The sequence below is a fragment of the Tupaia chinensis genome, unplaced genomic scaffold (assembly GCF_000334495.1).
Source record: "Tupaia chinensis unplaced genomic scaffold, TupChi_1.0 Scaffold000362_1, whole genome shotgun sequence".
Classification (NCBI taxonomy): domain Eukaryota; kingdom Metazoa; phylum Chordata; class Mammalia; order Scandentia; family Tupaiidae; genus Tupaia; species Tupaia belangeri.
In genome coordinates, this window is record NW_006159859.1 from 1,675,310 (window position 1) to 1,696,526 (window position 21,217).

At 37.1% G+C, this 21,217-nt stretch overlaps 1 protein-coding gene across 1 annotated transcript; it reads left to right on the top strand.

Moving 5' to 3' along the window:
• Window positions 1-728: 728 nt before the first annotated feature.
• METTL14 (methyltransferase 14, N6-adenosine-methyltransferase non-catalytic subunit) lies at window positions 729-19,124 on the top strand. The gene is made up of 11 exons (XM_006153095.3): window positions 729-938; window positions 4,746-4,834; window positions 5,658-5,745; window positions 6,918-6,998; window positions 7,343-7,430; window positions 8,634-8,724; window positions 9,905-10,046; window positions 11,745-11,837; window positions 13,895-14,011; window positions 15,957-16,167; window positions 18,587-19,124. Exons 1-11 carry the CDS (start codon window positions 873-875, stop codon window positions 18,889-18,891), a joined length of 1,371 nt encoding a protein of 456 aa, XP_006153157.1. The 5' UTR covers window positions 729-872; the 3' UTR covers window positions 18,892-19,124.
• Window positions 19,125-21,217: the final 2,093 nt, after the last annotated feature.

Genomic DNA, 21,217 nt, shown 5'->3' on the forward strand with positions numbered 1-21,217 from the left:
GTAAACAGTTTAAATTAGTACTCATCTTAAATGACTAGTAGATAAGTAATGCAACTGATTTACAAAAATAAATAAATAAATAATACTTTAACCCATATGTTCAAAAATGACTTACGGGATATGCCCTTGGAAGTTAACATTTTCAAACCGTCCTTACATTAAGTGAAGGAATACTTTTATAACTTTTCTCTTGGAAAAAATGTTTTTTTTCTTTGTAACTATCAACAGTTTTTGAAAAGTAAAATGAAACCCTTACAAGGTGCTATGAGCCAAGTGCTGTTTATTTTTTTTCAAACTTCACAACTCTGAGGTAGGAAGTCTGTGAGGTGGACACTTCCGCTTCACTAATGGGAAACTGAGGCAGTTCACTAAGCCAACGTCTCTGCCAGTGAGAGGCTGGGGGATCAACCCGGCCATCTGTAACACGTCAGGACAGACATGTAGGGGATTACTGGAAACGGGGACCAATACTTCAGAGCGCGGACACGCGACAGGGCTCTATCCTGGGAAGGGCGACGAGGAGCCAGGGGCAGCGCCTGCCGGCCCAGGACCAGCTCTGACTACCTGGGCTGCGGATTTCCGAGCGCCTTGGAGGAAGCGTGGGTCTTTCGCTTCAGCGTCCTTCATTAGGCTCCTTGCAAGAGGCGTCAAATCGCAGGCATCCGGAAGGAGGCGGGACTTCCGGGCCGGGCTGAGCCACTTCCGGGCTGGACTGAGCCACTTCCGGCGGCGCCAGACTTTCCTACTAAAGAAAGGGTAGAGGGTATTGGCCGACTGGAGTTTCTGCTGACTGTTGCTCCAGAAGCAGGGGAGGAAGGTTATTCATTCGCGGTTGAGGAGTATTCGGGGTAGTGAACACCTGGAGTTGGAACATGGACAGCCGCTTGCAGGAGATCCGGGAGCGGCAGAAGTTACGAAGACAGATCCTGGCGCAGCAGGTCTGCAGCCGGGGTGGCTAACGTGGGGAGGAGGGGTCGGGATGCGCGTGCGCGGCCGCCCTACCCCCTCCACCTGCCTTTCTGTGTCTGCTCCCTACCTGCCGCTGTCAAGGCCTTCCGGATCCCGCGACCCCGACTCTTGTCTCTCCTTGTTCTCAACTCCCGCAGTACCCCGAACTTTTTCACAGTTTCTGCTGAGGCCAATGTGTTGCTAAACCGAACGCTACGATTGCTCTTGAGCAACCTTTTTGGAACGCCTGCCAAGTGTCTAGCATGGTGCTCAGTGGTGAGGATGCAAGGCTTTGATCTTTGTCAATAAATCGCCACAGCTCTCACAAGGATGAGGGATTTGTGGTACTCTGAATTTCTCTTCACTATTTAAAAGGTTTTCTGTCTCGTCTTTCCTTGTAGTCAACACCAAATTCTTGAGATGGTGGTTTCATGGTGAAATAATTTCAAGGTGTTTTCTTTGGGGTCATTTCTAAAGACTGTATTGGAAGTGGCCTGAGTGTAAATTTTAGATTCTGTATCTTATGTGTGCATTTTTTTTTGGAGGGTTTTTTGCTATAGGGCATGTGGGCTTGACAGAGACATAGAGACAGAAAGCGAGAAATCACCCCTGCGGTCATGCCGCAATCCCTTCTCCTCTATTCTCCTCCTGGGATCTTGGGCACGCACGCACACGCACCCGGCGTGAGTTTTAAGCCACTGGGTCCGGGATGCAAACCGCGGTTGGCTACGTGGGAGTCCAGCGACATAGCCATTACCTAACTGCTGGTTCCCTTATGTGTGCGTCTTATGCACAGTATCCTTGTCATCATTCAGAGCTGATATTTGAATCCTTTACTCTGCATTAATCACGACTCCCTGGAATAATGTTACCTTCTCTTATGTAATACTGAAGTAGGCTTCAGAGGTTAAGTAATTTTACCCCGATCATTCACATCTTGGCGGAGAAATTAAACCCAGGTTTGTCTCTCCAGAGCTTGTCTTCTTCTTCTTTAAATTTTGAGAGGTTTTTTCACTATAGGGCACGTGCGCTTGCCAGACAGAGACATAGAGACAGAAAGCGAGAAATCACCCCCCAGGGGGGATGGTCACGCCGCAATCCCTTCTCCTCCATTCTCCTCTCGGGATCTTGGGCACGCATGCACACCTGCCCGGCGTGAGTTTGAAGCCACCGGTTCCCGGATGTAAACCACAGTGGGCTACCTGGGAGTCCAGCGACATAGCCATTACGCTAACTGCTGGTTCCCGAGCTTGTCTTCTGAACCATCCTTCATCACTGCTTTTTGTGTATGAGTGATGAGTATGTGAACACTTGTATGTTTTTAGATTTTTACCATGGGGTTCTTGTACTGGCTGGAGAGAGAAAGAGGGAAAGTGAAACGTCACCTCCTGGGAGGATAGCCATGCTGCAATACTTTCTCCATTCCCCTTTTGGGGTTTTGGGAATGCACACACACTAGGCATGATTTTTAAGCCAGTGTGTTCAGAACTCCAACTGCAGGCCATGTGGAATCCAGTGCCTTAACCTGGATGCCACCTGCTGGCCCCTTATGTTATCTTCAGGTATGTTCAGTAACTTTGTTGGCACCACATAAGATATTTTACTCCTTAATTTTGAATTCAAACAACATACATATCTTTTTTAAAGAATTATTTTAACTTTCTTTCTTTCTTTTAATTGAACCAGAGAGGGACAGAGGCTTTGATCTTTGTCAATAAATTGCCACACAAGGATGAGGGATTTGTGGTACTCTACATTTCTCTTCACCATTTAAAAGAGAGAGAGAAAGTGAAAAAGCAGGCTACCGGGTCTGGGACTCAAACCACAGTTGGCCATGTGCAAGTCCAGCGCCCTTCACCACAGACCTGCTGGCCAAACAACATATATTTTGACTTAGTCTATTTAGAGAACAATTTTCCTTGAGTGTTACATTCAACAAATGGCAGGGACTGAGGGAGGCATTAAAAATTCACTATGTATAATAAGTATTTCCTCCTCTCTAAGGAATTACAAGGTGCATAAAAAGTTTAATAATAGCTGCCATTTATTAAGTCCATCCTAATTATGTATCTGACTTTTTAAAGATTTTTACATGTATTATCTTTGATCTGTCAAGTCAGATGCTATCTAGACTTTCTAGATGGAGAAAATAAAGCTCAAAGAATTTAAGGTACATGTTCCAGGCCACAAACCTGGTAAGTTTGCAAACTGCAGTTTTAATTTGGCCTTTCCATGCTTTTTCTAGTATACCATACTGTCTCCTGGTCTTCTAGTTGGATACAAGCTATTCTACTTAAGTAAGGACACCCAATGCAATAAATGTCAAGCATTCATTTTGCCAACTAATTTTAGCCTTTCTTTTACTTATTTTTCTTTAATAAACAAGGCAGATTGGTTTATTATTCTCTAGAATGTGATATATGCAGTGCAGTATACACAATCATGATTTTTAAAAATTGACCTTCTTTCTTGCTGAAATCCTGTCTTCCTTGGCACAGCTCAGAGATTAGTGATGAAATCTATCATGATCTCCTTATCGTAGGTTCTTCCTCTGGACCTTTATTATTTCTGTTGTATCTACAACTACATATTGTCATTATAGAATATTAAGTTTGAATATAAAGTCTTTGTATTTGACTCCTGCTGGCTTAATCTACCCCAGCAATGCTTCTATAAAAATTAGAATCATTGAATGTTGTATTAAATAAATAAGGACATAAGGTGAAAAGGAGAATAGTGTAAAGGGCTACCTGTCATATTTAGAGGTCATGGAAAAACTCTTGGAGGAAATGGCTTGTACTAATCCTGAGATGCAAAGAGGAGTCAGTCTGGGAAGAAAGTGAGAAAGCATTCCAACTTTAGGAAGCAAATGTGTTGTATCCTGAGTAAAGAGAAATGGAGTCAGGATGATTTTATGGAGAGTTGAAATTTCACGAACAGTTTGTATTATCAGAAGAGATTTATCACTGGAAGAACCTTCCGAGTGGCCTATGAAGTGGATAGAGTGGAAAGATGGCTAAAATCAAGGCTATTGACTTGCTAATATTTTAGTATGCCTTTTCCCCTTCCCTGAGCTCAAGGAAATATTTAATGCAGGTTTCTCCATGCCTTCTTTAAAACTATCTAGTGGTTCTTCATGGTCTGTAAGTTATAGCTCCATCCCTTGATATGTGGCTTTTAAACTTTTCCATGAATTGGTTCTACTCTACTTAGCCAGCCTTATGTTAATCATAAATTTAACATTTACAGTATTTTGCAAAAATTTCCCAACTACCAACCAAAATCTATATTGCTATTTTTAAGATATTAATAAAGTTCATTATTGTGCTTGTAATCATCATAAACACTTGACTTGCATAAAACTAGATAGATTTACATGAGAGCATGGGATAAATAGAGTATTGTAAGATGATGCGTATAAAGTGTTTGTTGTATTATCCATAACCCTAGCTGTGTGCTAGCTGCTTTCCTTGGTCACTGCTACTACTCAATCATATTTTGCTACTTTAAAGGTACAAAACTGGCCACAGTGTCTTAAATTTCAAATATAACTGAAATCATGCTTTTCCAGTTGTCAGAATGATTCTTACTTAACACGTTTTTGTTCCAAGGTATTTCCAGCTTGTCTTGCAAGCTCATCCGCCCATTTGTTAGTAGTGTGAGTTAACAGTTTTTAGTTTTTTGTGTGTCTTGTTGGTTTGTTTGTTAAATACCTGATGTACTAAGTGGTGCTGCAGAAGCTCAGAAAGGCTATCTAGTGCATTGTGATCTAATCTGGGGGTTTTGCCTTTTCTCAGTTGGGAGCTGAAAGTGCTGACAGCATTGGTGCTGTGTTAAATAGCAAAGATGAGCAGAGAGAAATTGCTGAAACAAGAGAGACCTGCAGGTCAGTCAAATACATGTAAATACTGTGAAAGGATCATTGTTTCATTAAGCAAATAGCCCTAGCTGTAAAGTGTGTTATTATGAAAAGCATTAAAATAAAGATTTTATAAATATTGTTTTTTTATTGTCAGTTTGTGAATTATGAAATATTTACCATCTGAATATAGTAAGTTCTCATTTATAAAGTAGTTAGAAAATGGAATGTTAGGCTAAGAATTAGCTTATATACCATAAATAAATAATTATATTTTAAAATTTTTTAAAAGAAAATATACTTTACCTTAAAAGTAGTATTTATTCACTAGCTTAGAAAGCATTTCAAAATTTTTCAGTATGCTAGCTATCAATTTAGACACCAGAGAGAAAGAAAGTGAGAAATCAGCCCCCAGGGGAGATGGCAATGCCACAGTCCCTTCTCCTCCATTCTCCTCTTGAGATCTTGGGAATGCATGCACACGGGCCTGGCCTTTTAAGCCACCAGCTTTGGGACTCAAACCATGGTCAACTATGCGAGAGTCCAGTGTCGTAACCATTGCATCATCTGCTGGTCCCTAGACATCCTTTTAATATATAATATAGAAGGTTTGTTGTTGTTGTTGTTAAACATCCCTTTAAACAGTATATTTTTAGATATGGTTGCTTTCTTATAAAAATAAATTGCAAAATTATCAATCAGTTTGTGTGACTTTTCGGATAATTTATAAGCAGGGTAAGTATCATTTAATCAGGAAAAATGTGCCTTGTTCTGTTTTTATAAGTAGTCGTTTGATAGTGACAGATATATTTGTACATCTTGTGTGTATTTGTTTGTGATACTTTCGTAGGGCTTCTTATGATACTTCTGCTCCAAACGCAAAGCGTAAGTATGTGGATGAAGGAGAAACAGATGAAGACAAAATGGAAGAATATAAGGCAAGTGGAAAATGGGATAATTTTATCATCATGAAAAAATAAATCTTTATAATAATAGATTTATTTGATGGAAAGCTGAATTTTAAGATATACTAAAATAATTGTCAGTAGCATATGTTATCTTCCTTTAAATTTGGACCTTTATATCAGCTTCTTCATTTTAATGCAACAGTTGTGTGGATTAAATTGGGTTATTTATGTAGAGCACTTAGCATAATGTCTGGTAAGCACCGGGCAATAACATTCTTAAAGAAGAGTGAAGAGATAAATGTGTCAGAAACTTTGGGTAACTGGATCTGATTTTAAAAAGCTACATTAGTCTTTTTTTATTGTGTTATCCTTTCTTAACAATGAAGGGTTGTACAGTTAAAATGCTTTGAGAATTTATAGGTTAGATGGCAATGTGGGACCATTTCTGAAAAAGGTTCAAGAAAGACACAACTTCTAAACTTGTAGTTGTAATATCTAGTGTGAAAGAAAGAATTGTGGATGAAAACCTACCTCCATTTTTTCAAGTTAATTATTGTATAACTATATTTAATAGAGAAAAGAATATAGTTTTCAGTAATTCTCTAGGAAGTTCAGTAATATAATACTGGGTTGTTGGAAAAGCCATGATGCATTTTTTACATAGAAAAACAGAAAAATTAATCATGCATATTCTGGCAACCCAATACATAATCTCATGAATACTGTCTTGGGTATTTGTATATATAGCCATAGGTAATTAAAATATTTGTGATTATTTTTGGTCAAACCATATACAATTACTGATTGCTAATGTTCTAAAATTTTTGACCTGTAACAACAGTTCCATACGGTTCATATAATTCAAATAAAATTGCCTTACTGGTAGTCATAGCTTTCATGACTCAAGTTAATTTCTTACATTTTTGGTATTATATACAATATAAATAATTCTAGAAATTTAGTCAATGAAACATTAGTAGCTATTGGCAGTTATTACTTATAATAATGACAAATTTTCATTTCATTGTAAAAATAACTACTTAGCTCTCATGATGAAAATAAAGACTTTAATTTTAATGCTAACTTGAAACATTTAACATGTATACTTAGGGAAATAAAATACTTACGTTGGGTCTTAAGATGAGGTATCTGGAGAAATAACCCATATACATAAATGTTTACTTAATCTTCCTTTCTCCAAGGATGAACTAGAAATGCAACAGGAGGAAGAGAATTTGCCATATGAAGAAGAGATTTACAAAGATTCTAGTACTTTTCTCAAGGTAAAATTTTCCAGTCTTGCAACTCTTCACATTTAAGCTCTGTTCCTGGGAAGATTTTCAATACCTATTCATCTTAAAGAGTTTTTCCATTTTTGAGGGATCATTATTATAAAATGATCTTTTAAAATTACTCATGAAATATATGTCTATTCAGGATAAGGTAATGGTATATTAATGTCAGTAACTACTGAAGAGTAATGCTATCATTTTAGTCATGTTTTCAAATATTACTAGTGTTTAAACCTATTCTATTTTATATGGCCTCATAATGAAAAATCAATAGAAAGTTACTGTATGTGTCATCAGAGTGCATACTATTAATTGAATTTTGCCTTTTTCTATAGGGGACACAGAGCTTAAATCCCCATAATGATTATTGCCAACATTTTGTAGACACTGGACATAGACCTCAGAATTTCATTAGGGATGTAGGTATGTCGTATTCATTTGGAATAATGAACTAACTCAGTTAAATGCATGTCATGTATGGATTTTTACTTCTATCAAAATTTTCTTTCTCAGCTTCATTTCCAATTCAATTTATTTTTTATTTTGTCATTTGTAAGTGACATTACTTTTGAAGGAGAAACTAATTTTAATGTTTTCATAAGCAAAATTTAGGTATAACATGAAAAGTTAGGTAAACTCTGTACCAAATTTGGATATTAACTTATCCAGGAAATGAGAGTAGAATTCTTAAGACACTTGCTTCTTCAAGGCAAAGAAAATGTACTTAGAAAATTATTTTAGACTGAGAAAAGATTGTACTTTCCGTTTTGTAGATTAAGAGCTGACTATTGAAGTCTGCCTACTGTGTAATAAAGTCTTCAAACCTGTGTTATTTGAAAAGTGATCTACAGGACTGATAGAAGTTTTATAAAATTGTTCACCTTTATTTTTTGAGATTCGTATCTGTACTTTGATTTTGAAATTAAGGTGTTTATTAGAGAATTTTTGTTAGGAATGTTTTCTGTGGAGGAAAAACAGTAGAAAACAAGATACAAAAGAAATAATTATTTTCTCTGCTTTGAAAACAAGGAACAATTGCTGGATCTTTAGGAGAAGCAAAAATTTTTTTAACTAAAAGAAAGGGGGAACATGCACACAAGAAAGGTCATTACTTTTTCTTTTTCCAAACGGTTAAACTTGACACTGTGAGCAGATTATTTAACTTAATAAATATGAGGAATTAAATGGTTTATAGACTTGAACTGGCCTTTAGAACACCTGTGTTTTTGCTTGCAAGTTGGCTTACGGTCATCAGGTATGAAATGTGTATATGGAGTTGTAAAAATAACAGAGGGCAAGGCAATGGTGCAGAGGTACTGCAGCAGGACCCACATCCCTGATTACTCCGGGCATGTGTGTGTGGAAGGTCTGGGACTGTCTAAAGTGGGGGTGGATTGTGGCATTGAAAACCTTTTAGGTGTGCATGTTCTTGCTCTTTTTCTCACCTCCTCCACTTTTCTCTGGCCATCTCACTCATAGAATAAATAAGTATAAACGAACAACATATGTGAGAGTAAAGTGGTGTGTACATAGTTTCATTTTCTTGAGAGGGTTCAAAGCCTTTCAGTTCACTGCTACTAACTTCTCTGGAGCTGAAATTTAGAATTTTCTGTTTTTGCTCCTTAGGTTTGGCTGACAGATTTGAAGAGTACCCTAAACTGAGGGAACTCATCAGGCTAAAGGATGAGTTAATAGCTAAATCTAATACACCACCTATGTAAGTGTTCTTATTCAATTACTTTCTATTACAGTATCAGTCTGCTGATCATACTTTTCTTTAAAATATAATTTAGCACCTGTTAGTATTCTCTTTTATTCTACTTTCTCTTTATAGTAAAATATATTTGTTTGAAATTTGGATCCTGACCATATGGTGGGGTTCTCATTTAATTTTTTCACCTTTACAAATAATTTGTTTGACATTCTTCTAAATATTTTTCTTCTTAAAAATCATTCATATTTATTGACTTTTTTCCTCATAAAGCATGTTTTCTTTGTTTGTTTGTCTTTGTTTTTCATACTGAAGGAGGTTTAGAAATCTTAGACATGGAAAAGAAAAGAAATTAGAACTTTGCATTTCAGAGATACTATATTCTTAACAATTTAGAATATGACAATTCATTTTAATTTTTGCTAAGCAGAATATTGTTTTCCTCGGAAATGGGTAAAGAGCTCTGAGGTTAGAGAATGTTTGTTTCTCGTTTAGCTCATTTCGAGTGTTTTTTGCATTTGACAGTTGGATAAATTGTTAGTCTTTTAGAAGAGTCACAAAGAAGTCTCAATATATGGAGAAACTTTAGCATGCTTTACTATTCATCCTGTTAAAAAATACTCTTATATTTAAAGTGCTTTAGACTTAAAATACTTTTAAAGTGTGTGAAAATAGTAAAGGCTAGTATTAATGTATATTAAGTAGCAATGAAAAGACTATTATATAGACATTTTACTAATGAACAAACTAATTATAGAAAATTATGTTCATAATTAGAAACCTTTTTAAGAAAAGTATAGTAAAACTTACAGAGAAATGACTTCTAATTTAACAATTCAGAAAAAAAGTAATATGATATTTGCTAGAAAATTCAGATCATAATGGAAAAGAGTTCAGAGACTTAGCTATGGAGTGTCGGTGTGAAAATGAGGGAAGAGTGTATTCTAGATGTACTCGGGGAGTAATAACAATGGCTTTTACTTTGTAGTATAATTATGTCCATTGCTGGGGAAGAACACTGGTAGAGTTCAATGTGGTGAGGAAGTAAGGTCCTACATGAAAGACACTTATTATTTAGCTGCTGATTACATTGTAAGTAATGTTTAGTAATGTTTTAGGAGTTTTAAATTATCATCTGTGGATATTTATAAATCTTTTACTCAAAGTTTATCCTGTTATCAAATAGGTACTTACAAGCAGATATAGAAGCCTTTGACATCAGAGAATTAACACCCAAGTTTGATGTGATTCTTCTGGAACCGCCTTTAGAAGAGTACTACAGAGAGACTGGTATCACTGCGAATGAAAAATGCTGGACTTGGGATGATGTATGGTGAAACTTTCTACATTGTAATGAATTATTTACTTTTCTAATGAATATGTTTATTTGATTAGGAAATGATATAAATAGCACCTCTACTTTTGTAGGGATTATAAGTACAGATTTCTGGTATACATCGTAGCTGAATGTCCACAGTACACCAATAAATATTATATTATCTTCAATTTGATCCTTCTTTTTGAGGCAAAAATTGAGCAGGTAGTGAGTGAATATTCTATAGAAGAAATCCAATCCTTGTCTTAGAATCCTTGGATATATATATATATAGCTAGAAGAATCTAAAAACAGACAGAATAATTGGTAGCTTATTCATTTGGCTGGTTTTAGTAAGAGTGTTTGTGTAGACACACGTATAAAAATCATGATTTCTACTCATTAAGGAACAGGATACATACATATATCATTTGAGTATAAAAATTGTGGTAAAGTTGTAGTTTCCTAAAAATTAAGCTAACTGATCATTTCAAATAGGTACATAAATTATCTATGTCTACAGAAAAATAACGTATTTGTTGAGCACCACTTTGTACTAGGCAATGTGCTAGGTACTGGACATCCATAAAACTTAGTACTTAAAAATTTTTATTTATTTTATTTATTCGTGATGATAACACACTTGAGGAGAGGCAGCACTCTTCACAGGGTCTGGTCTTGTCATGATTCCCTTCCTGCTGTCCTCCAGCCTGTAGGATCCCAGGCTCTCACCTGTGTACTTGGTGTTTTAAAGTGATCTAGGTTGGGGGTTCAAATCATGGTTGCTATGAGAGATACAGCTTCTCCTGTGCAGTGCATTAATGCAAAGCCACAGAACTGGCCCCAAGACTTAATGCTTTAGTGTGAGGAGCACACAGTTTAATGGGATGTATCTTTCAAGTGTCATCTTATAAAATTTCATAGGTCTATGAGTATGTTCTCCTGTAAGTTCTTTAAATATAAAGGAAAGTGCATTTATATGCTTTCCTGTACGTTCTTTAAATGTTAAAGTGCGTTTATATGTACATATGCGTGTATGTATGTGTGTTTGTTTGTGAGTAAAATAACAGGACAGCAGAATAAGCAATTTTAAGGAAAAAAAATGTTTTCCATTATTTCCTAATGGAACTTGGTACATTTAAAGAATACATGTACTGTGGCCAGCAGGTGGTGTGGTGGTTAAGGGTGCTGGACTCTCACATGGTTGACTGAGGTTTGAGTCCTAGACCTGGTAGCTTACTTTCTCTCTCCCTCTCCCTCTCCCACTCTTTCTCTAGGCAAATTAAAATACATAAAGTTAGGTGGGACCAGCAGTTAGCGTAATGGTTATGTCGCTGGACTCCCACATAGTCGACCGCAGTTCTCGTCCCGGACCCGGTGGCTTAAAACTCACGCTGGGCGCGTGTGCGTGCGTGTCCAAGATCCTGAAAGGAGAATGGAGGAGAAGGGATTGCGGCGTGGCCATCCCCCCTGGGGGGTGATTTCTCACTTTCTGTCTCTCTGTCTCTCTGTCTGTCTGGTGAGCGCACGCGCCCTATAGCAAAAATCAATCAAAAAAATATATATATAAAGTTAGATAAAATAATTCTTAAAAAAAGGACACATGTACTGAGAATCCCTTTGAGTTGTAATGGTAGCTCTTTTGAATTTAGAAGGCATGGGAAACAAAACATTTTTACACAATACGGTTTTGGCTTTTGGTTTCCTGTAGATAATGAAGTTAGAAATTGATGAAATTGCAGCACCTCGGTCGTTTATTTTTCTCTGGTGTGGTTCTGGAGAAGGATTGGACCTTGGACGAGTGGTAAGATAGTATTTTTTAAAGTACATTTTAAAATTCATATGACAAAAATGTAACATAATAGATTGTGTAGATGTTTGAATATGAATGTTACCTCATCTTTTGCTTCTTGAATGGTTCTGAAATAGTCAGAAGAAAAATAATGTTCAGAAAAGAATATAAGAAGGGCAGTTCACCTAAGTTAGTTAACTGTCACTAGGTATGAATGTTGCTCTTTCAAAATGTTAGTTTGTTATTACTGCAGGAAGAGAACTATTTAGAGATTTGAAATTCCAAATTATAGCTCAAAAACAAGTTTCTTAGTGTCATTTACTGCTCTGTATGAGTAGCTAAAAGGTGTTATTCTGAATAGCATTGACTCCTGAATTCTAAATTAGGTCAAATTAGATTAGAAAAGTATTACAGTATCTGGAATACATAGAACAAATGAATGAGAATACAAGGTTACAACATTACAACTTAGGGGTTTTTTTTTGTGTTTTTTTTTTTTTTTTGAGAGAGAGATTTTTGCTATGGGGCGCATATGTTCAACAGAGACAGAAAGTGAATATCACCCCCTGGGGGATGGCCGTGCCACAATCCCTTCTTCACTCTCCTCTCAGGATTTTGGGCATGCATGTGCCAGGCATGAGTTTTAAGTTGCCGGGTCCAGGATTCCAACTGTGGTCAAATACTTGGGAGTCCAGTGACATAACCATTATGCCATCTGCTGGTCCTGACACTACAACTTATTTTAAATGACTTGTGTTTAGTTGTATTTCAGAGCTTTTTCATTGATCAATCGGTTCTCTCACTTTACTCCAAGTTAACTAGGACTGTATCTTACTCATGTTTTTATTCCCAGCAGCTAACCAACACCTGAGTAGACCCTCAAAATGCCACTCTGAGTGGCATTTAGCTAGTATTTGTAATATGTTTATATGTAACACATTTAAGACAAGTGTCATTTCTCTGTTTTCTACTGACAGATTAAGCAAAGACAAAAGTGCAGTATTACCCAGTAAAGAGATATACAATTTTAAGACTGAATTTTTTATAGGTTGTATTAAATATAGAAAATAAAGTTTTATAGGACTCTTAGAAAAAGAAATTATCAGGACCAGCAGATGGTGTAATGGTTACATGGCTGGATTCACACTTAGTCAACTGCAGTTCAAGTCCTGAACCCGGTGACTTGAAACTTAACACTGGGTGCGTACTTGTCCATGTCTGCCAAAAATCTTGAGAGAAGAATGGAGGAGAAGGGATTGTGGTGTAGTCATGTCCCCTGGGTGACTTCTTGCTTTCTGTCTCTCTCTCTTTCGCTGATGAGCACACACACCCTAGAGCAAAACAGTCTCTCCCAAAAAAAGAAGGAAAGATAGAAAGCAAAGAAAAGAAGTTATCAATTAGCAGATTTTAAATAATGTTTACCTTTGTCAAAGGATGGAATATTGAAGTGGTAGTAATCGTCTTTTGGATTAGTTCATGGTCACAGAGGTACTGAGCATTTTCTTACCATTTAAAATTCACTATCTCTTGCTGACAATAGAAGGTAGTATTAAAGAATTGGGGGACCAGCAGTTAGCTTAATGGCTATGTTGCTGGACTCCCACGTAGTCGACCGTGGTTCGAGTCCCAGACCTGGTGGCTTAAACTCATGCCGGGCGCATGTGTGTGCGTGCCCAAGATCCCGAGAGGAGAATGGAGAAGAAGGGATTGCGGTGTGGCCATTCTCCCTGGGGAGTGATTTCTCGCTTTCTGTCTCTCTGTCTGGTGAGTACACATGCCCTATAGCAAAAACCTCTCCAAAAAAAAAAAGAATTGGAATATGATGCAGCCTTTTCTGTTTGTATAATATTAGTATCCAAGAGGCATGTATGTATAAATGCATTCTTTATTATGATTATATAGTTAGAGATTGACATTTCTTCTATTTCTGCACTAAAACGAAATTACTGTGAAACCTTGCAATTTAGTATCTGAAACCTCTAAAAAGTTTCTAAATGCTGATTGATTATTTTCAGTATTGTTTACTTTTTTAAATTAAGGATTTCTTTTTTAAATTCTTTTATTTCTAGTGTTTACGCAAGTGGGGTTACAGAAGATGTGAAGATATTTGTTGGATTAAAACCAATAAAAACAACCCTGGGAAGACTAAGACTTTAGATCCAAAGGCCGTCTTTCAGAGAACAAAGGTATTGCTTTTACTGTTTTGCTTCCTTTCTTTATTTTCATTATTTTACCTCAGGCTTTTCCAAATTATTATATACTGTTTAATTAATGTTGGTGGAAAGATTCTTTTATTTTAGACTTGTAAAAGTAGTACTGAAGTAGTGATACATCCAGGTTAATAGTAACATGTTTATTCAGTATTTTAACCTCCACCATGCTAGAGAGAGAAGGATATATTCCTATAAGTCCTAAATCGCTGTATTCCTAAGTTAGGTGTAGGCTTTTGATAACCCCTGATCCCCAGAATTTTTCCCTTTCTTTATGTTCAGAAAGAAGAGATGGCAGCATGATTCACAGCTGGCCAGCTTAGAGACACTTTCCTCCTCTCTTTCTTATATGCAGTAACTTCTGCTTCATGTACTCTGCCCTACTAGTATCAGACTTGGACAGATTTTGTTCTTCACCCTTTCGGAAGCTACTGGTGGGAGGGCCTGTCTTATTGAGTCTTGTCTTGGACCGTAATCATGCCTATGTAATGAAGCCTCCACTGACTTTCTTCTAGGCTTTGTTTTCCAGATTTAAGGATTTTTGTCTTGTCATGAGCTGCCAATAGGTTCATGTACCTATTATTTGAACAGAATCCTAATCTGTGTCCTGGCTTTAAGTTTTAAGCAAAACTCTTTCAGCATTTTTTAAAAATTTTGATTTATTAAAGCTAAAACTTTTCTTGAAATTAAAAATATATTTAAAAATGCCTATTTGATGACCACAGTAAGCTATATAGCATCAGCTAGGTGCTACTTTATAGTATATACATTCTACTCAAGAATTTCATGCCTAAAGTCAGACATGTGTTCACAGGTAGGTGTATCAGCTGAACTTGCTATTGAACGTAGTTAAATTAATAAGATATTTTGTGAATCAACAAAATGTGGGGGAAAACAAACAGAAAGAAATGGGAGGGACCAGCAGTTAGCGTAATGGCTATGTCGCTGGACTCCCATGTAGTCGACTGCGGTTCGCATCCTGGACCTGGTGGCTTAAAACTCATTCCCTTAAACAAAAAACTCATCAAAAAAAAAAAAAATGGGAAGCAACTGTAGATACCAGAGACAGTGTGGGGATGAGGGTGGGAAATGGCAGAGGGTGAGAAATAGGGGGAGGGAGGAATATATATATATATATGAAACAAGAAATGGAAAATTACTTGTCGATGATAACATGTATGACTAAGGCACTATAGTGCATTTTGGATGGGAAATCACATTTTGTATGCTGTGATGATACTCAGTGAATGAATGTAAAATAAATTAACTAAAAAAAAAGAAGGTGGTGTGCCCAGAGAGGGCATGTAAACACCATGCCCCTTTCCTTTTACTTTGCCCAATGCATGTCTTCCATCTGGCTGTTGCTGTTTTGTATCCTTTATATTACACCAGTAATAGGAAGGGAAGAACTTTCCTGAATCCCTTGAGTTGCTCTAGCAAATGATCAAACTAAGGAGGGTTCCAGTATCGAAGGTTGATCAGAAGCACAGGTGACAGCCTGGACTTGGGATTGTTCCTGAAGTGGGAGGCAGTCTTGTGGAAATGAACTCTTAACCTGTGAGATCTACACTAACTAGGTTGAAATTGAATTAAATAGTGTCAGAATTGATCAAATTATAATGTTGACAGAGAAATGGAAACTTGCTTGGTGTGGGGAAAAGCCACACATTTGGTACCAGAAGTGAAGTGTTGAGAAGTATTGAGTGTTGTGAGAGTATAGAAGAAAAGAGTTTGTTTGTCCTATTTACCTGGTCATCTTCCCACATCCAAACATCCTTTCCCGTTATGTTTCTACTTATAGAACTGCATCCCAAAGATTCAGAAAAATAAGGTATTTTGGAATTGAGGACAATCAGAAATATAAAATATTATGAAATGTATCTGTTTATGAAAAGAGATTAATTGGCTTGTTGTTATTCAGGAACACTGCCTTATGGGAATCAAAGGAACTGTGAAGCGTAGCACAGATGGGGACTTCATTGAAGCTAATGTGGACATTGACTTAATTATCACAGAAGAACCTGAAATTGGCAATATAGAAAAGCCTGTAGAAATTTTTCATATAATTGAGCATTTTTGTCTCGGTAGAAGACGCCTTCATCTCTTTGGAAGAGATAGTACAATTCGACCAGGTAGGACCTCAGTTTAAGAAAACAGACGTTTTCATTATTTCTTGGGTTATGGGTATCAAATGCTGTATAAAATAAAGTTCTTATATTTTTTATTTTTCTTCTTGCTGTACTTCAAATATGAGTAGTTTAAGGTTCATAGCAAAGTTGAGAGGAAGCTGTAGAGATTTACCATACACTCCTTCCCTCCACGCATGTATAGCCTTCCCCATTATCTGTATTCCCCACCTTAGTGGCACATTTGTTGTAATTGATGAACCTGCCTTGACGCATTATAATCACCCACACATTTGTTGTAATTGATGAACCTGCCTTGACACATCATAATCACTCAAAGTCTGTGGTTTACATTATGGTTTATACTTGGTCTTACACATTTAATGTGTTTGGACAAATGTGTAATGATATATTTACCTTTAGAGAGACCTGAGTAGCTTCACTGCCCTGAAACTCCTCTGCTCCATTTATTCATCTCCTCCCACCCCCTACCCACCAACCCTTGGCAACTACTGATCTTTTTACTACCTGCATAATTTTGCCTTTTTCAGAATATAATACAGTTGGAATCAGAGTGTACGGCCCCTTTGGATTGACCTCTTCCATTTAGTAATATGCACTTAAGGTTCCTCCATGTCTATTTTGGCTTGATAGCTTATTTCTTCTTAGTGCTGAAAAATATTCTATTGTCTAGATGTATCCCAGTTTATCCAGTTGCTTACCAATGGACATCTTAGTTGCCTCCAAGTTTTGCCAGTTAAAAATAAAGCTGCTGTAAATATATGTATGTAGGGTTTTTTTGGACATAAGTTTTCAGCTCCCTTCGATAAATATGAGGGAGCACAATTGTAGAATCATATGGTAAGAGTATGCTTAATTTTGTAAGAAACTGCCACATGACCAGTGTCATTTTGTATATTCTCACCAGCGATGAGTGAGAGTTCCTATTGCTCCACATACTCAGAAGCATTTGGCAATGTCAGTATTTTGGACTTTGGTCATTCTAATAAGGTGTTTTGTGATACCATATTGTCTTAATTTGTATTTCCCTCATGACATTTAATGTGGAGCTTGTTTCCTGCATGTTTGTTTTGGTGAGATGTCTGTTAAGGTTTTGGCCCATTTTCTTATTGGGTCTCTAGTTGTTGAATTTTTTTTTTTTTTGGGGTATATTTTAAGAAATAATTTATCAGATATACCTTTTGCAAATATTTTCTTCCAGCTTATGGCTTGTCCTCTCATTTTCATTTTTTTCTCTTCTCATTTTCTTGATGTACTTTGTCATCAATATACATACAGATCACATTATTTTTATATATAGTGTGTTTCTGTTTATATAGTGTGTATATATACACATACACACATAGCTTTACATGTAGGAGTCTAGCATCTTAACCACTATCCCACCTGCTGGCCCTGAAAAATAAAGTTTTTAATTTGTAGGTGGCAGTAGAAATGGAAAGATGGGAGTGATAAGGAGCAGCATGCTAGTGGTTAAATTTCTAGAACCTGTCAATTAAAAATACTGTATGTTAAGAATATCAGGGCCAAAGTTGGTTCCAGCTATTTAATCAGAAAATAATGGTACCATTTCTATAAGTAGCAAGATTATATATAATTTGTTAAATTTTCACTGAGCCAAACTCTATGTAGTATACAATGTTTTTCATGTTTTTCTTTTCTTTTCTTTTTTTTTTTTTATAAGTGCTATTCTTACAGAATTTAAAACTTGGATGGTGGCAAGGAGGATATATTATAAGAGTTATAGTCTAGGAGGAGAAACAATATACATACATATGAAGTCTTTATGATATGACTGGGCCAGCCAGTGGCATGGTGGTCAAGGTAGCTGGATAGCTGATGGCACAGTTTGGGTCATGCACCTGGCAGGTTGAAAAACACTCCAGGTGTGTGTGCATTCATGCCTAAAATCCCAAAAGGAGAAATGAAGGACAAGGGATTATGGTATGACTATCCCCTTTGGAGGATGCTTTCTCATCTTCTTTCTCTCTCTCTCTCCTCTGTGTCTCTATCTGCTGAGTGCATGCACCCTCTAACAGGTTAAAGGTAGGGGGGCAGGTGATGCGGTGGTTAAGGTGCTGGACTCTCACATGGTTGACTGCTGTTCAAGTCTCGGACCAGGCAGCTTGCTTTCTCACTTTCCTTCTTTCTCTCTGTCTCTCCCTGGCCAAATTAAATAATAATAATAATAAATCTAAATAAAAATAGTTTTAAAAAATAAAAACTCTGTTTAAAGAAATTACTATAATTAAGTGCCATTCATTCTGTAGAAGAAATCAGTATTGGGTAAGTGATGGGGACATCCTTAAGCATACACTGGAGATTTAAACTGGTCCGTAAAGGATCAGTGAGAGAAGGGAGAATTGTAAATAGAAAATATAAATCTTTGTTTCCTCCATTTCAGGCTGGCTTACAGTTGGACCAACACTTACAAATAGCAACTACAATGCAGAAACATATGCATCCTATTTTAGCGCCCCTAATTCCTACTTGACTGGATGTACAGAAGAAATTGAGAGACTGCGACCAAAATCGCCTCCCCCTAAATCCAAATCTGATCGGGGGGGTGGAGCTCCTAGAGGCGGAGGAAGAGGTGGAACTTCTGCTGGCCGGGGACGAGAAAGAAATCGGTCAAACTTCCGAGGAGAGCGAGGTGGCTTTAGAGGGGGCCGTGGAGGAGCACATAGAGGTGGCTTTCCACCTCGGTAATTTTTGGAGACACCGATTCAGTTATGCCCCTCTAACTTTCTTTATTGTAGTATAAATTTCAAGTGAGAGACTTAATTTAGAACTCAATTCCATCTTGTACTGTGCTTTCGTTTCTCTAAACTACAGAAATTTCTTAGCCAACTTAGCTTGCAGTTGTCACACATACTGTCCAGATTTGTTCAGGATAATGAGTGACCCTGCCCTTCATCCTGTGCCTGTAACTGTAAGAACAACGCAGGTAGCTTCACCCTCAGAGACTGAAATTATTCAGATGGTTCCAGTGACTTACAAAGGCTTTTGCTTTTTAAAAATACTTAAGTAGCAAAAACACTCCAATCGATGGTACCGTCTAGTGCTGACAGGAACTGATAAGGCGCGTCCTGCCACTGCTGCCTCAGCACACAGGAAGGTGTTCAGGGCCTTGGGAGAATGGAGTTGGGACAAACGGTAAGCTCCTGTCGGAGTCTTAATGTATTCTTTTTGTTTTTTTGGAGAGGTTTTTTGCCATAGGGCACATGTGCTTGCCAGACAGACAGACAGAGAGACAGAAAGCAAGAAATCACCCCCCATGGGGGATGGTCACACCGCAATCCCTTCTCCTCCATTCTCCTCTCGGGATCTTGGGCGCGCCCGCGCACGCACCCGGCGTGAGTTTTAAGCCACCGGGTCCGGGATGCGAACCGCGGTCAACTACGTGGGAGTCCAGCAACATAGCCATTACGCTAACTGCTGGTCCCCAGGGGTCTTAATGTGTTCTTGATGAAGCAATGAAAAGAGGTAGACTTCATTTCTTTCTTTTTTTAATCTTATATAAAATCAGATATTTCTGTTTTGAGCACTGAAGAAATTGAGACTTTGAACAGAATCATTTCCTCACCAAATCTAAGTAAAATAGAGGAGGTGGAGCTCCCAGGGGCCAGCGAAGGAAGAGGGAACTTCGTAGGCATACTTAGACAGAAAGCTCATTGTCATCACCTTGCAGCGCCTTGAGTAGCTCTGTATTTCCCCTAATCCTACTTCCAAGGAAGCAGATAGTAAAGATATCCACAGACTTGAACTTGATGGACCATCAACGCAGCTCCATATTCCTCAGCAAAATAAAAACAGAGGTAACAACAAACACCTGGTTTTCGATGCTTGACTTCAACATTTGGGAGAATAAAGTATTTGGTGGTAGATGAGAAAATGTTATGTTATGGAGAAAATTTAATGTAAATTCAATTACAAAAAACCTGCAAGTTAAGCCTGGAAAATGGAAGTGCACTTGCCTTTTGTTTAAACCATATGGCGTATTTGTTTTTAAGGGGGCAGTTATTCAGATCACTTAGTCATATAAGCCTTTATGGTGTCCTTTCGCTTTCTGTGCTATATAGCTCATGTTTGAAATGAATTTGCTGAATTCGATGAATGAAATAATGCCGTTGTTGTTCTTGATAAATGTTTTTATTTTGATATAATTTTTCTAATGAAGCTTTACACCTTTGGAATTTGAGAGTCTCTTTTCTATAAATGCTGTTACTGTCGTTACCCAATGAAAAAGAACCAACCCAAAAACCAGACACATTTTTTTGTTCTGTGATGCTTTCTATGCTCATATTACATATGTATTATAACTAAGATGGGGTTACATTACACTCACTGAAGACTTAGTTTGCAGATAACAACTGAATCATAGAAACAGGGGTAGAACCTTAGAAGCCAAATGAATTTAAATTGCTCAGCGTGTTAGCACTGCCTCCTGGTGGAGCTGAAGTTAACTTCAGATTATCTTTCCTTGTTCAAAACATTGATCTAAAATTTTATCTTTGCCCTTCATTATTTTATTAATAAAAAATATATATTTCAACTTCACTCTAGACATTAAAACCAGTTTTAACAGACCATTCCTAATTATGCTCAATCTACTATCATTGGATTGGACTTCTAGGAAGAGAAGGTCATGCCATTTAGTAACCTCAAAGATGTGCCTTCTTCAGTAAGTGAACTCTTAATTTCATAATGGTTCTCCAGCATTGGATATATAAATTCTTGTCTTTAGTTCATATATTAAGGTTTTAATTTTTAACACTTAAAACAGTATAAGCTACAGTTTTCTCATTTTGATGAGTTTATTTTAATCTCTGAAACCATCTGTTAATTGGATATTTCTATAGCATTTAAGGATAGTAGTACCTTGATTTTGAGGATGTCAAAAAGGAAATTCATGGCAGAGCAGCAAATACAATCAAGTCAGATTAGGCCTAGTTTTCATGATCCCTAGCAAGTTTAATATTTAACAAAAAAACTAATAGACAGTGGCAAACACTTAAATTACATTTACTGTGTG

Bases quoted from the DNA above. Each gene is read 5' to 3' on its own strand.
- METTL14 (XM_006153095.3), top strand. From the start codon at position 873: ATGGACAGCCGCTTGCAGGAGATCCGGGAGCGGCAGAAGTTACGAAGA. The intron at 14,012-15,956 runs GTATTGCTTTTA...GTTGTTATTCAG, and splicing joins CCGTCTTTCAGAGAACAAAG to GAACACTGCCTTATGGGAAT. The intron at 16,168-18,586 runs GTAGGACCTCAG...CCTCCATTTCAG, and splicing joins AGATAGTACAATTCGACCAG to GCTGGCTTACAGTTGGACCA.